General features: G+C 36.3%; 1 protein-coding gene across 1 annotated transcript; it reads right to left on the reverse strand.

The window, feature by feature from the left end:
- Nucleotides 1-1,023: 1,023 nt before the first annotated feature.
- Nucleotides 1,024-8,399, reverse strand: LOC147507863 (putative sucrose-phosphate synthase 1). Its single transcript, XM_086600526.1, has 13 exons — nt 7,889-8,399; nt 7,714-7,803; nt 7,223-7,464; nt 6,634-6,697; nt 5,842-6,540; nt 5,529-5,645; nt 5,227-5,358; nt 4,917-5,093; nt 3,792-3,845; nt 3,626-3,688; nt 2,567-3,526; nt 2,347-2,474; nt 1,024-1,465 (listed from the first exon to the last, which is right to left on the reverse strand). Exons 1-13 carry the CDS (start codon nt 8,075-8,077, stop codon nt 1,183-1,185), a joined length of 3,198 nt encoding a protein of 1,065 aa, XP_086456652.1. The 5' UTR covers nt 8,078-8,399; the 3' UTR covers nt 1,024-1,182.
- Between the last annotated feature and the right edge of the window lie 5,948 nt (nt 8,400-14,347).

Genomic DNA, 14,347 nt, shown 5'->3' on the forward strand with positions numbered 1-14,347 from the left:
CACCATATATCGCACATAAACTTTTTTCTTTTTTTTTTTTTTTTTTCAAGGAGATGAGTTTAGATAAGGGTTTTACCGCTCCATATAAGCCCAAGCCCACGTGGTATTGGCAAAACCGTGAGTGATTTGATACAACACCAAATCTAGAACTAAATATTGTCCAATTTGGTCTTTGGTTTGGTGTTTTTTTAGTGTTTTCATCAACATGTGACTCTTGAAGTTGAAAAAACACCAAATTATTGGAAATTTGATGTTTGATGCTAGATTGATATCACTCCTAAAAATATGCTCTCAGGCCCATGGATCAAAATGCCAAAAAATATATATAATTTTATAAAGTAAGCGAATTGGTTAAAAACCTGGAATTTCTAAGTGAATCTTTGATTCTCGTCACGAGTCACAACTCACAACTAAGAAGGCGGGTGCTTTTGTGGGTTTGGATCGGCGTATTGGCATAATAAAACCATCCACCAACTGTTACACTTAAAACTTCCAAACACAGAGAATACAAAGTTGGCGTTAATTGAATATCGAAAAAATCATCCAAAAGTACAAAAGTAGTAAAAGACAAGTGGCGCTACAAGTTGCACAGCTACCTCTTTCTGAATTGCAAATCCTATCTTCATGAAAGCATACTCATTTAGACCCAAAATTCTGATCCTATCTTCATGAAAGCATACTCATTTAGACCCAAAATGACCCATGGTGTGCAAGCTCTTTCTGAATTCAAATCCTATCTTCCTGAAAACACACTCATTAGACCCATCTGTCATCACATTGTTGTCCTCTAGTTTCTACAACTAACACCACGTGTATACTGAGAAAAAGGATCATAATTTTTTTGTTAAGATAGCAGGCTGAAATAGCTCCCAGCATTCGTATTTGACAACATAATATTTCAAAACCACGAACCACACTCCCCCCCCCAACCCAATCTTCTGAGTATTGTACAATTAAAGCACTATTGCAGAAAAAACAGTAAGAGCAAATAATCGAAAAGGGCTACGGTTCGAAAAGGGCAAATAATCACAAAGTTTCAACTTGGGAACTCTATACCAAAGCAGAAAGCGAAAATGACATCACAGCATAGTAGACAGCTCGAGAAGGTAATAGACAACTGTAAATTGAACTGTGCAGAATTGTTCACATGTACAATCGGAGCAGGAAAGTGGCTTGTATGATTTAGGTATTAGTAACACCTAGTTTTCTCATTGCAACTTGTATTTCATCAATGCTACACTCATTGGTAGTCTGCACAATGTTGGGGCTGTCAAATGGCACAACATCTTCAAGAGGGTAGCTCATGCTCGATTGGGGCTGCGGCGCGCGTCTACTGCAGCAAACTCCCTTCAGTATCACCGACTTGTGGACTCCACCGAGCAAAGGATCATAATCTGTGTCACCGCCTTCCCCCACAAAGACAACCATTTTTGATATATCTGCCCCCCATCGTATGTAAAGATACCTAGGCATACGATACAATTAGAATTAGCAAATGTTTGCTCTTAAAGGTATGAAAAATAGTTGAGTCACATTTACCAAGAAAATAACATACTAACTCGCTCTTCTATTTAATTATTGTTTCTTTTTTGATAAATTGGCATCTTATTCATGAGGGGAAAAAAAAAGGGGAATAAGTAAAATAGATAAATTGCACAAGTATTAATCATAAGTTTGAGCGAGTTAATTCAAGGATGGTAAAGGGTCAGGTTTTACATTTACACTAGATGTGTCGGGTCAAACCCGTCCGCCAACCCTAAGTTAATTCCATATATATGATGTAATGAGTACATTACATGCAAAGACACAGACTAAAGATCTACTCCGAGATCCAACCTCAATACCGCACTGTGATACACATTCCCTAAACACCATTATTCAATTAATCATTATAGTTGCTGGGTTGTTATGTTATTTTCCTTTCCTGTAGAATGAGAGGATGTCCGTCTTTGTAGTTTTTGCTCTCCCTCCAAATGAGGTGCAGTAGCAATTATCTGTAATCAACTTTGATTGATTTTAATAAAATCTTTTGTTAATCAAAAGTAAAAGAATGTCCAGCCTGTATATGTAGGGTAGAACATCAAAGTGGTGGAAGAAGGAAATGGTGAAATTTTTGGACAGGTAAACTCTTTTAGCAATTACGGGATGTTCTTCCTATATATTCATTGCCTAGTGTAACAAGTATCTCAATACAATTCAACATGACTTAAAAAATAGCTAACTGATATTATGGTTTCCAAAAAGTACCAGTGCCAAGAATATTCAGGTATAAAAGAAAAGCAAGAGAACGTACAACATGATACCATGGAAAATATAGATCATAACTTGATGACCTTAAATATATACCTGAGAGCTTGGGATCGAGAAGCCAAATCAGGAATCACGTGCAACTTGCTACCATTCTGACAATATATGACATGACACCGGAGAGCCTGAATTCTCATCACCTTCCGAAGCTCCATAACATGAGGAACCTATTAAAAGAAAATAGACATTTGCATTAGTAAATTGATAAGGATGGTAAAAAATACATCTGGAATATATTTTTAAGGAAAACCATATATACCAAGGACGGGTTTTCCACTTTAAATGCGTAGCAATATTTAGTTGATCTCTCCTCATCTTCAATAACAATCTGTTCTTCATTTTCTCCCTTCTTGTCAATAACTGAAGCAGCCCAGCGAACCAAAGTCTTCCTTAACCCTTCTCCTCCCCAACGATATTCAATGTGTGAATGATAATCCAAATCAACTACAAAGGGAAGCCCGGGACTGAGCATGTCGTCAGAGTTTGATGATGGATAGTAGAGCTCACCACCACTGTTGCAGATAAAAGCGTCAAATTCAGTGGCACTCAGACCTCCAGTGACCAGAACGGAATTTACTTCAGATATGGTCATGGAAGTTGATAATATGAACCCTATGGAACCAGATGCCTTGTCCTCCCCAGCAGCCTTAAAAATCATTTGTATAATTTCGACAATATCCGGAATGCTATCATAATCCACAGCAATGACAAAAATTTGTTTCCTCCGCCTCAGTGCAGGGAACTTATTAGAACCAATATTCTGATCTGTTTTCTCACTGGAACTAGCCTTTCGAGTATCTCTAAGAACACCTTTTGACCATGAAAAAACAGCATTCTCTAATTTGCTCCTTCCACCAGCAGAATCTTCAGAATCTAAGGTATTATCAAGATTGCCACTCCCTTCATTTTTATCTCCATCCATTGAAAGTCTTAAGTTCAAAGATATGTCCTGTATGTCTCTCAATGAATCACCTGGTGATTCTGAATCTGAATTTTCAAACCCTTCATCACTTCTTTTCCATTGTGGTTGCCTTGGTCTGCAACTGGCTATACGGGATAAGTAGGTTTTGCAATGCTCAGGCCATGAGAAAAGGTGGATATTCTTCAACCCATTTTGTCGACATCTAGCCCATAGTTGTTTATCAGCAACAAGCTTCAAAAGAGCATCAGCAATAGCCTGCTGGTCGTGAGGGTCAACAAGGAGGCCATTGTCAAGAACCTGTCAGACTTTGGCATTAGAACTACGAAAAAGTCAACCTCATAACACAATGTAAAAATTTATAACGAGTTCAACTCAAAAGTGAAGCTTGTGACGCACTCGATTTATATCAACAGGACCTCCATTTTTCGTAGCAACCATAGGCAGGCCATGAGCTGCAGCCTGCTCAGCAAATAGAAAAGCTTATGTTACCATGTTTAACACATATGCATATAGCTATAGAACTGTAAAAGGTTACAAGCAATAAAGAATAAACTATAAGCACCTCTATCAATGTGAGTCCAAATGGTTCAATGAAAGCAGGATTTATGAAGACACCCTGCAGGTTGTAACAGCAAAAAAGAAATTAGAAAACTTGAGAAGGTGGAGGGGACCAAAAAGATCCTTACAATTACAGCTGAAACATCCAATCTGTAGCAAGCCTCGATAAGGTAAATAAAACTAATAAGCATTGTATCTGACAAAATCCAACAAAAACAAGCGTTCAAAATGGAGGGTCCCACAGTCACTGCCCATCCGAAAAGATTTATGTAGAATTTGTAGTCCTGAGGTGCAGAATGATTTCTAAATCATTTTTCTAAATTTTAAAGAGATATTTTGTGTCTGGAAAGAGAGAGAGAATGCTCAGTGAATTATGTAGCCCAAATGGAGGGTATTGATAAGAATTAGAAGGAAAAAAGTGTTATTAGTAAGTTTATGCACATGGATAAAAACAGGAGCACACGAATAGTTTTTGAAACCAGACATGACAACTCGATATATTTCAAAGCAGATGCCATTCATTTTAATCATTTATATTTGCACATTTTGAAACCAGCCCCTCCCGAATTCCAATAAAATGGTCAATGTACCTTACATTTACGAATTTTATCTGGGAACAAGCAAGTCCCTATATCAAAGTCTTTTTGTGCATTGTGTCTCCTATGTCTTTTGGCTTTGGGCTTCTTGGGCTCAAATTGGTCTCCACAATTTCAACAGGAAGGAGGCAATGAAGGATTGAGGAAGGTTTTGCGTACATTTGCTTATTGAAAACTTATTGAGACTGAGAGAATACTAGCAATTGGACACATGCATGGAAATACATTCAATAAACATAAAGCTTGCCTCACGTCAAAAGGTGAGGACTAGAGCATACACTATTAACTAGCAAAGGAGTTGGATTACGATAACCACACAAAGCATCAAGGAGTCAAAAGCAATGAGAAAAAGTATCAAAAGGGGTTCGAAACACAATGGGTAAAGAAAAGATTCACGTCGCCATCTTTTTTCCGACATTCCTTGTCTACACAAAATTATTTGCTTTCAATTCTTCAAAATAGTTCAACATTCTTAAGGCTTGAAAGCAAAACACTTGGAAATAATAACTTCGTCCAAAGAAGCTCAATCATACCTTCGTCTTCGCTGCCAAGCGATAAATGTCAGGAACATCAGACTGCTTGTGGTGTTTGGGGTAAGCCACTTGACCATAAAGATCATACTTGTCAATTAACTTAAGTATAGAGACAAGAACCGATGCACTTGTACTTGACATTTCATCAATTCCCTCTCGATTACCCATGACTAATGTCTGCAGCATAACAGCATAGAGTACTCACTATTAGCATCATCTCCTGAACAGAATATTCAAACGCATAGGGAAAAAGAAGTAAAAATAGGCGTATCAATAAGCTAAAAAGCAATTATTAAATGATTGCACATACAAGATTAGCAAGTTCCCTCAGCGGTTTACATTCTCCAAATGCTTTGACCAGAGTTGTAATGTTCTTCTTAGGGTCTGGTCTAGCAAGGGCAAGAATCATGGGCTTGCGCGGATTGGTAAAGAAGCGCATTATCTGCCAAATGCAGAACAAGTTAAATTTGAGAAGAGGAAAAAATGAGAGTAAAGTACCAAATAAGACCTACAATGAAGAGAGAATTTTTTTCCAGGGCAGTAAGTCTAAGCTTCATATATAAATTATATAAATCGTCGATTGGATGTTGCATGTAAGAGAAGCAGAATAACCTCCGGCCAAATAGGTGGATCAGGAGAAGCAGGGTTATCTTCATTTCCTTCTGTTTCACCATCCATATCACCATCATGTGGAACTATATGATGGAACTCCATCCCAGGAGGAATTACCTGTAAGATTACCACAGAATGTTCACATTATCTGTGTATTCAACTTCATCATTCAAATAAGGAGACCAATAGGTAAATGGTTGAAAGCCGCTTAAAAAAAATCAATTCTACTTTTGGGAGTAAAAATCTATCAACATAAGACGCTGCTTGCTACTTTAGAACTTCACGAGATTACATACTATCACTTGCTACTTACCACCATACGTGGCATGAACCTGCCATAACAGCTAACATTGCGCTTGATTCTTGCTCGCAATTTGCGCTCGAGTTTGACGTCAAAACCATCATACAAACTCCATTGCTCCTCTATTTCCTGTCTAGTGCTTGTGACAATTACTTCAGAGGCATCAATAGAGAGCTCTTCGGCCTCTATTCGACGCATTATTTTGTACGTTGAATTGATTTCTTCCCTAGATTGTCGCCCTTGTTTCAAGAGCTGTTCTAACTTATCTCGGCCTAGTGAGTGTCCTGTGAAAATCATTGGCACATTTAGCGCCCCTGAAAGAAGAGCAGCAGAGTCACCTGCATCTGCATAATGACCATGAATGGCAATAGGCCAAACTTGTTGCCCACCACCTATTTGTTCTCCTAAAACTTTTGACATCTGTACAATGTGATTAAGTGCACCATCAACAAATTCTGGGAGGTGAGGCCATAGGAGTTCTTTGGGAACATATTTATCTCTTGGTCCAAATGGTATACGAACAATATAAGATCCACTGCTCTCTCCCACTTCATTCATTAAACCATCAGAACCTAATGGAGTCAACATTTCTGTTGGTTCACCATACGTCCAATCAACCCCAGGTGCCTGTACTTGTCTCGTCAGTAAATCAACGCGATAAACACCTGGCATCATTCCCAACGCTCTTGCAAGCTCCACGACATACTTGACCTAGTAAAAAATGACAGATTATTTAAGCTCTTGTCAACTTAGTGTCAAGAAAGTCATACCAAAGGACTTCTGGAAGTGTGAGCCAGGACATACCTGACCACCTGTATCCGAATCACGCCCAAGCTCCATATTCTCACCACGTATTAGACCATGGACACTGCATGAGACCATAGATCAGGAAACAAAAATCACATCCATATCAGGATAACAGAATTCAAACTTAGAAAGACAGAAAACGGCAAACGTTCTCTTGGAAGATCTTTAAATTGCAGACTCATATATATCATCAATATATGCAACATCAAAAGTTCAAAGTGAATATCTTATAAGATGTACTGAATAACATCAGATGCTAAATAACATAGACACTTCATACATTCAGAGAAAATATGCACAGACATGGACATATGGTGATGCATACCATTTTGAGGATAGACCTTTTTCAAAACTCAAAAGAAGAAGGAAAATAAAAAATAGAGAAAGAAGAGTACTAACACAATTGTGTCCCCATTTCTAAATGCTCTGAAAATGCTGTAGTGAGCGCTACATACCAGTGGCGATGTCACATAGATCAGACGTAATTTATGCTATAATAGTTATTAACCCCCTATTATACAACTAGCGCCCCTCCCCCCCTGTTCAAAATAGTGGTGATAAAGGAGCATAAAGGTTCAGTCCATGCCTGATTAGCACAATGTATAATTTTTTATCCTTGAACATATTAGACATGGAATCCATCACGTCGGTCGAGTTGATCCTAGGCATTCTGCCTCTGTTGCTATCACCATGTGCTGAAATGTCACCGACAACGTCTCCTTTTTCTCCTTCAGATAAGTCCTCAGACATATCAGCCGTTGCCTCTCTCCTTCCTCTTTCCCGCTCAACACGACGTTTCACCTGACGCTGAGCTTCCTCTCCCTCAATCTGCAACAAAGCAAATTCCAAAACACATGTTCATGAATCCAAACATTCCTTCCATCAAAACCTCAAAGATTACTAGAATACATTAATGCAAGTTTAACACTAATTTTGCTACTCGAAATCCACCAAGTTCCATTCTTTACACCATATTATTCTCTTTCCTTACTGCATTAAGCAATACTTAATTTAAACAGTGTAGTTAAATTGAATCAACCACAAAAAAGTACAATTTCAACTCAAATGTGCAGAAACCTGTTTTTTAGTTCTAGCGAGATTCCAAATCCTCCAACACATATTCTCCAGTCTAGTATTCCTCTCCTGGGGACTCCTCGTAGCCGCTGCCTACAAAAAAAAAAAACAATCAAATCAATAAAAATATTACATGCAAAAAAAAAAAAAAAACAAAAAAAAAAAAAAAATAGAGTACCTTAACCCAAGAACGATGGAGATCAGTTTCATCAAAACCAGTAATAACTTCTTCAACAAAATATCTAGTAGGACTAAATCTACCTCTTTCTCTTAACAACAAGGATGATTTCTTCGCATCCTCGAATCCCGTTTGTCCTACGTCTAGTATTGCTTCTAAGTAACTGTTTATCCAATCGTTTCCCGCCATTCTCAAACTAAATTAACTAACAAATAATAACAATAATAATAAATAAATAACAATCTCTTCTTCTCCTTCTTAGTTTTCAAGTTAAAGTGAAGAGATGATGATAAGTACAGATACAGAGACCAGTTTATCTTTGCTTTATTTTAAGTCTAGTCTGGTTTTCGGTTTGAATAAGGACAGGGTGTTGTACTACTAGTCTACTAGTACTACTAGTACTGATATCAAACTGTAATAAGAGAATATGGAGAGAAGTGTGGGTGGTCTGGAAAACTGAGAGGAGAAAAAAAATAAGAGAGGGAGATTGTTTGCTGACGTTACTATGTGTATGAGGTGTCCATATATATATTTAAGTAAATCCTTGAAATATTATCTCACTGGATTTTAATTGTGTGTACGCGACCGTTGAAGAATGAAGATAGTATATGGCAAATAATGAGTGATTGATTGAATAATAATATCTTAAGCAATAGTAGTAGTGGTTTGTAATTTGTTGCTCTTGTATATCTTTTTACATCGTCTTTTTAATATATTTTCATTTACCTAGCCAAAAAAATTAATAAAAAAATCAGTTTTTCTTGGAATTTTTTTTTTATCAAACACATTATTAAATCAAGAAAGATCTCAGAACTCAAGTAATTAATCATTTAATTAGGTCGACTATATTTCCATGTGAGAGACTATGAACTGTAAAGTTTTTTTGGCAATTATTATTAAATAAGAATATTAGGACAAAGACAAGTGTGAATGAATTAGCCCTCCACAACACATGTCTCTTTCGTAAGGCCACATGTAACATGTCCATGATGTTTTATGTTCCAATTTTTTATTTTATTATTATTATTTTTTTTAATAACAGTTTTATAATATTCATGAATCATAATCTATCCGACTTAACTAGGAGGATTTCAACAGCTGGTAGTCAAGGAAAGTTAAACAATTTACTATTGAGAAAATATTTTATATTGGTAAACTCACAAGAGATTGGATATGCCCTTTTTTATTCTAGAGGCAAGGGAAGATACCTTTTAGTGGTTAATGACATTTGACATCTGTCTCTGTTTATAAAGTGTGAAATCATTTTTATCATTTCTTTAATAAAGTTTGGCAATAATGTATTATATGGAAAATAATGTATTATGAATTCTATAATTGATTCTGGATATAAATAAAAAAATTGGTCAATTTTTTAAAAAGCCATATCTCATTTTCAAAAATCAAAATGGGATCATTTATTAAAATATAAACAAAACAAAACAGCTTAAATAATGAGAAACAAAAATTATAGAGTTTTATTTTTTAAATGAGTTGCCATATTTTTTATTCTTTTTGGTTTTTAGTAATTTCTCTTTCCATTTTTTGTTTCATAATTAAATCCATAATTGATTTGTATTTGGTTGTTTGGTAATTGGTATCATTTCTTCTATAAATGTTTATCTAAGAGCATCTCTAGGTGGACGTATCCGTGGTCGCATTCTTCAAATTTAAAGAAATGCGTCGGAATTTCCCGGAATTCCAACTCTAGGTGGTCGCATTCGTGGTCGTGATAACCCAATCGTGCTCGCGATTCTTGTTCGCAAAATCCGGAGGTTTGGATGCGGATCTTGAGCGAATAATAGTAATGTCGCCAACATACTAATGTAAGCCCCAAGTTTTTTTTTTGACTTTAACACCACCACGCCAAGCCCGGTAAATGCGGCCACTACTAATGTCGCACAAGGTTTTTTTTTTTTACTTTTTCAATTTGATGCGACAGTGGGAATGTCGCGTGAGTTTTTTTTTTAACTTGGGGGCGACAGTTGTAATGTCGCTACGACAATGATATCGGGGCGGTTCTAATGTCGCGAGGGGTCATCTCCAATGAATCTTTGACCGGCGAATTTCGACAACCACCCAGAGTTGGTCGAAATTTTGTTATCGAGATACGTAAAGATTCTTCAAATTTGAAGAGTATGCTACCACCACCTAGAGATGCTCTAAGAACTATTTGTGTTGGAATTGGTTTTGAAAACATAATAATTTCTTCCAGGTTATATTGATTATTTATAAGAAGTGATAGCTTTTATTGTTTTGCTATTATTATTATTTTTTATCACTTCCTTATAATAAAGTATGCCCAAAAAAAAAATTTGAGAAAGAAAGCTTGTGGTTTTATTTGTGAAATCGAAAGAAATAGAAATGAATAATTCGTCCGAGATTAGAGGCAAATTAACCACACTTGTGAAAATTGAAATCTTTGATTGAATTTATCTTTTTAGCTATTTCCATTAGGAGCTCAATAGGAAGCTTGGACCAATATGAAATCCTAGAGTATATGAACAGGATCAACACGACAACACCAAAAAGATATCTAGCTTCAGGAAAATCAAGACTGTATATTTTATCATGGAGTACATTACAGAATCTTCGTTTTATGTCATTTTCGTCTGCAGTTAGCATTAACTGGAGGGAGCTTTAGAATAGATGAATAGTGAGGCTTATCTTGCAGTGCCCAAACAGAAGATCTCCATGAATGACAAACTCCACTAAATCTCATAAAATCTTCTGTTGATTCTATTTTTTCTGCTATGGCTCTAAGAAGTTCCTCAGGAAGTTCGGACCAATTCTGGATCAGCATCTTGTTAAACACACGCAAAATTGCCAACAGAACCAAGTTGAGAGAGGGAGAGGGAGAGAAGAAGAAAGTACAGAGAGAGAGCTGTGAGGGGAAAAAAAACAGTTAGAGGATCTTATGTGTCAAAAACTCAGTCCAATTTGAGGCGCATATATGTTACTTACTTCTGATCCGACTCCAACTTTTATGGACTTTTAAACAACCTATAGTGGATGCCATTGTTGGGGTACACCTTTTGGTTGGATTCTCACTTTAGGATTGGATCAACAACTTCACATTTTAAACCATTTATTTATCACGTAGCCATTATCAGCTTTCAATGAACGTACCTCTTCTACTGATACTCCAGCTGGATTTGATCGCATGAATTTCTTACGCAAGGTAATCGTAACTATTGATCCGTCTTCTTCAACCAATTCAAAAACGAAGATCGATTCTCACACGTTTACTTCGATATGTAACATTAATGATCCTAAACCGGTGGCGGATGTTTTTGCAAATCCACCAGAAGATTTGCTAGGAGTAGTAGAGAGATATTATCTTGTTGAATTGATGGGTAACTTCATTTAGCGGTGAGGTTCTTGCATTATGATGAAATCGATCTATTTCTCCTCGTTGAACTCCACCATCCTGAGAAGACGATCTATTTTGAAGTCTACAAGATGAACATGTGCACTTACAAGTGGGAAGAGCTGGAAACTTTGGGTGACTATGCTCTGTTAGTTGGCAGTAATACTTCTTTCTCTCTAAATGCTACTGAATATATTGGGTGCAAGCCCAATTGTGTCTACTTCACCGATGACGTTGAGAGTAATGGACATCTACAAGGTAATGATATGGGATCTACGATATGAAAGCTGACACAGTTGAGCCTTTATACGAAGGGGTTGATGTTCTTTCTCGGTACTCTCCACCTGTTTGGATTAGACCAAATCTTTTGCAGAACCAGCGTGTTGCATAGTAATGCCTTAGAAATGTCATTAACTTTTGAAATTTCATCCCCTTGACGGCCTTAAGAAGGGTAATTTCCCAATTAGTAACCCATAATGTCAATGTGTTCCCAAGTAGTAACCCACTTCTAATTTTGACTTTTCAACGTGGCTTTTGACAATTTTACCCTTCAAATAAAAACAAAACACTTTTCTCTCTCCTTTTACAATCTCTCACCTCTTACACTTTTCTCTCTCCTTGTCCCCATGATGTTGACCTATTTGAGTTTGTTTTTAACAAAACAGTACTCTCTCTCCTCTTACACTCAATCATTTATTTTTGAGTGTTTTTTTTTTATTTCTTAACTAATTAAAATGACTAAAAATATAATAGATAAAAATAAATAATAAATAATAAAACAATAAATTTAACACAATCCATCTTCATTCATATAACAAAATTCATATTCCTTGCAAAATAATAAAAGTTACCTCATAATAAAATTAACAAAATATATATTCCATTAAAATGATAAAATTTATATTCTTTTCAAATTTATTACATCAATCCAACAAAATCGAAATTCTAAGTCATGAAATAGTTTCATCAATAGATGGGATAATTATTAGTCAATGTACAACGCACGTCAGTAAAGTTGCTGATATACAATGCACATGAGTTTGTCAGTCCCTCACTTATAAGATGAAAATAGACAGATGAATTTGGCGGGAAAACTATTAAGCGGGAATAATTGAGCCGAAAAACTATTAGCTAGAAAACAAATAACAGTAGTAAAGTTGCTGATATACAGTGCATGTGAGTTTGTCAGTCTCTCACTTGTAGGACAATGATGTCATCATAAACCCAAACCCACTGTTCTTTTCCTCTTAATGGCGTTCACTTCTTCCTATATGTATCCATCATCGTTTCCTTTGTGTACCAATGCATGCAAAAGTCATATGCACATATCTTACCGTCATCGATTGCCTTCATAGCATGGCTACAAGGAAGACCAAGTCAAAAAAGAAACTGTAAGTGCAAGTCTTCTCCAAAAGGTCTACGGTGTCAGTACGATCCACTGATTGCACAGAGTAAACGTGCTCACTTGCCCTTACCACTGTAAAAGGTCTACTCGTATATCTCGACGAGATGAGCACATCCTCGGCTGATTTAGTCAGTTTTGTCTTCAACTTTGACGCCATCACCCAGTAGTCATAGAAATGTTTCATTATGTTCAACCTGATACCATTGACAAAATGAGATGTCACTTGCATAGCTCTCTCTGGAAGTATCATCTTATTCCAGCTCTATGTGATTTGTGTAACAAATGCCATGCCTTCTCCTTTTAGCAAAAGCACAACACCACGACTCTTTTGGAATCTTAACAATCTTTGCATAACATTTGTTGTCGCAACAATACATTTGGCTCATTAGTCTTACAAATTCTGCATGTTCGTAAGCTTCAGCTGCTCTTTTCACCTTCCCTTTTGTCTATTGCTTAGTCACACAATTTGAAATGTGTTGTGCACAAAAGCAATTAACCACATTAGGAAGTATTTTAGGCACGACCTGAAGAATGCTTGCATGCCTATCAGAGAGAAGAATAAAGTTTAGCTTAGTCCCAACAACAAGGTCTCTCAACTTTTCCAGAAACCAATCCCAGTGGTCATAGTTTTCCTTCGGGACTATAGCAAATGCAATTGGAAGCATCGCGTGGCTATCACCATCCGCCCGCGATAGCGATTAGTATGACTGACTTGTACCTACCTGTCATGAAAGTGCCATCAATCATAATCCATGGACGAAGATATCTTTTGTAAGCTCGGACAGTGACGCCATAGCTAACAAACAAACGTTCAGACTTGTGGTCATGGGCGGACGACGTTAATAGCTCGGTGAAACAATCTGAATGCACTCTTTTAAGTTATTTACAATAATTTGGCAACATTTGGTACAACTCACTGAAGCATTCCCTTATCTGCAAGCAAAAAAGGCAAACGAACATAGGTTAGTAGTTGCTATTGTTGCGTTCATCACTTGATGATATAGGGCTGTTACCTTCTGTATGTTTCGGAGCCATATCAATATTGTCCCTAAGTTTCGATTTCACAACTTCTGAAACCCATTTTGCAATTGCTTGATATTGTGAACATATTCCTTAGTATGTAGCTCGCTCACAGTTTAACAAATTACAACGTAGAGAAACTTAAAAATAAAATAAAATAAGAATAATAAAATTAACTGAGTTCAGTTCCAAAAACCATAAAAGTTACTGACATATGTTTTAAAAGTAACTACCAGATACATACAATAGATCCAAGAGATACTTGACCCAAATTGTACTTAAGAACCACGAGTTCAACATTCAACAAATATCACTGATTACAGGTAAATAAATTACAACTTAGAGAAACTTAATAAAAAAGAATAATAACAAAATAATCATAGATATCACTATTTTAGTACCTAAAATATTAAAAGTTACTGACAGATGCTTTGAAAGTAACTACCTAAATATGTACATTAGATCCAAGAGATACTTAGCACAAAATGTACTAAAAGAAACACGAGTTCTGCCTTTAACCAATATCATCGATCACAGGTCAATAAATTACAACTTAGAGAAACTTACTTGAAAAATATAAATTGCTGATAGATGTTTCAAAAGTAACTACTAAATATGTGCATTATATCTAAGAGATACTTAGCTCAAAATGTACTAAAAAAACACA

The sequence above is a fragment of the Coptis chinensis genome, chromosome 3 (assembly GCF_015680905.1).
Source record: "Coptis chinensis isolate HL-2020 chromosome 3, ASM1568090v1, whole genome shotgun sequence".
In the NCBI taxonomy this organism is placed as follows: Eukaryota; Viridiplantae; Streptophyta; class Magnoliopsida; order Ranunculales; family Ranunculaceae; genus Coptis; species Coptis chinensis.

Coding starts and splice junctions, on each gene's coding strand:
- LOC147507863 (XM_086600526.1), bottom strand. CDS start 8,077: ATGGCGGGAAACGATTGGATAAACAGTTACTTAGAAGCAATACTAGAC. Junction 6,698..7,222: donor TTATACATTGTGCTAATCAG/GCATGGACTGAA, acceptor GGTCTCATGCAG/TGTCCATGGTCTAATACGTG. Junction 3,846..4,916: donor GCTTGGCAGCGAAGACGAAG/GTATGATTGAGC, acceptor TACAACCTGCAG/GGTGTCTTCATAAATCCTGC.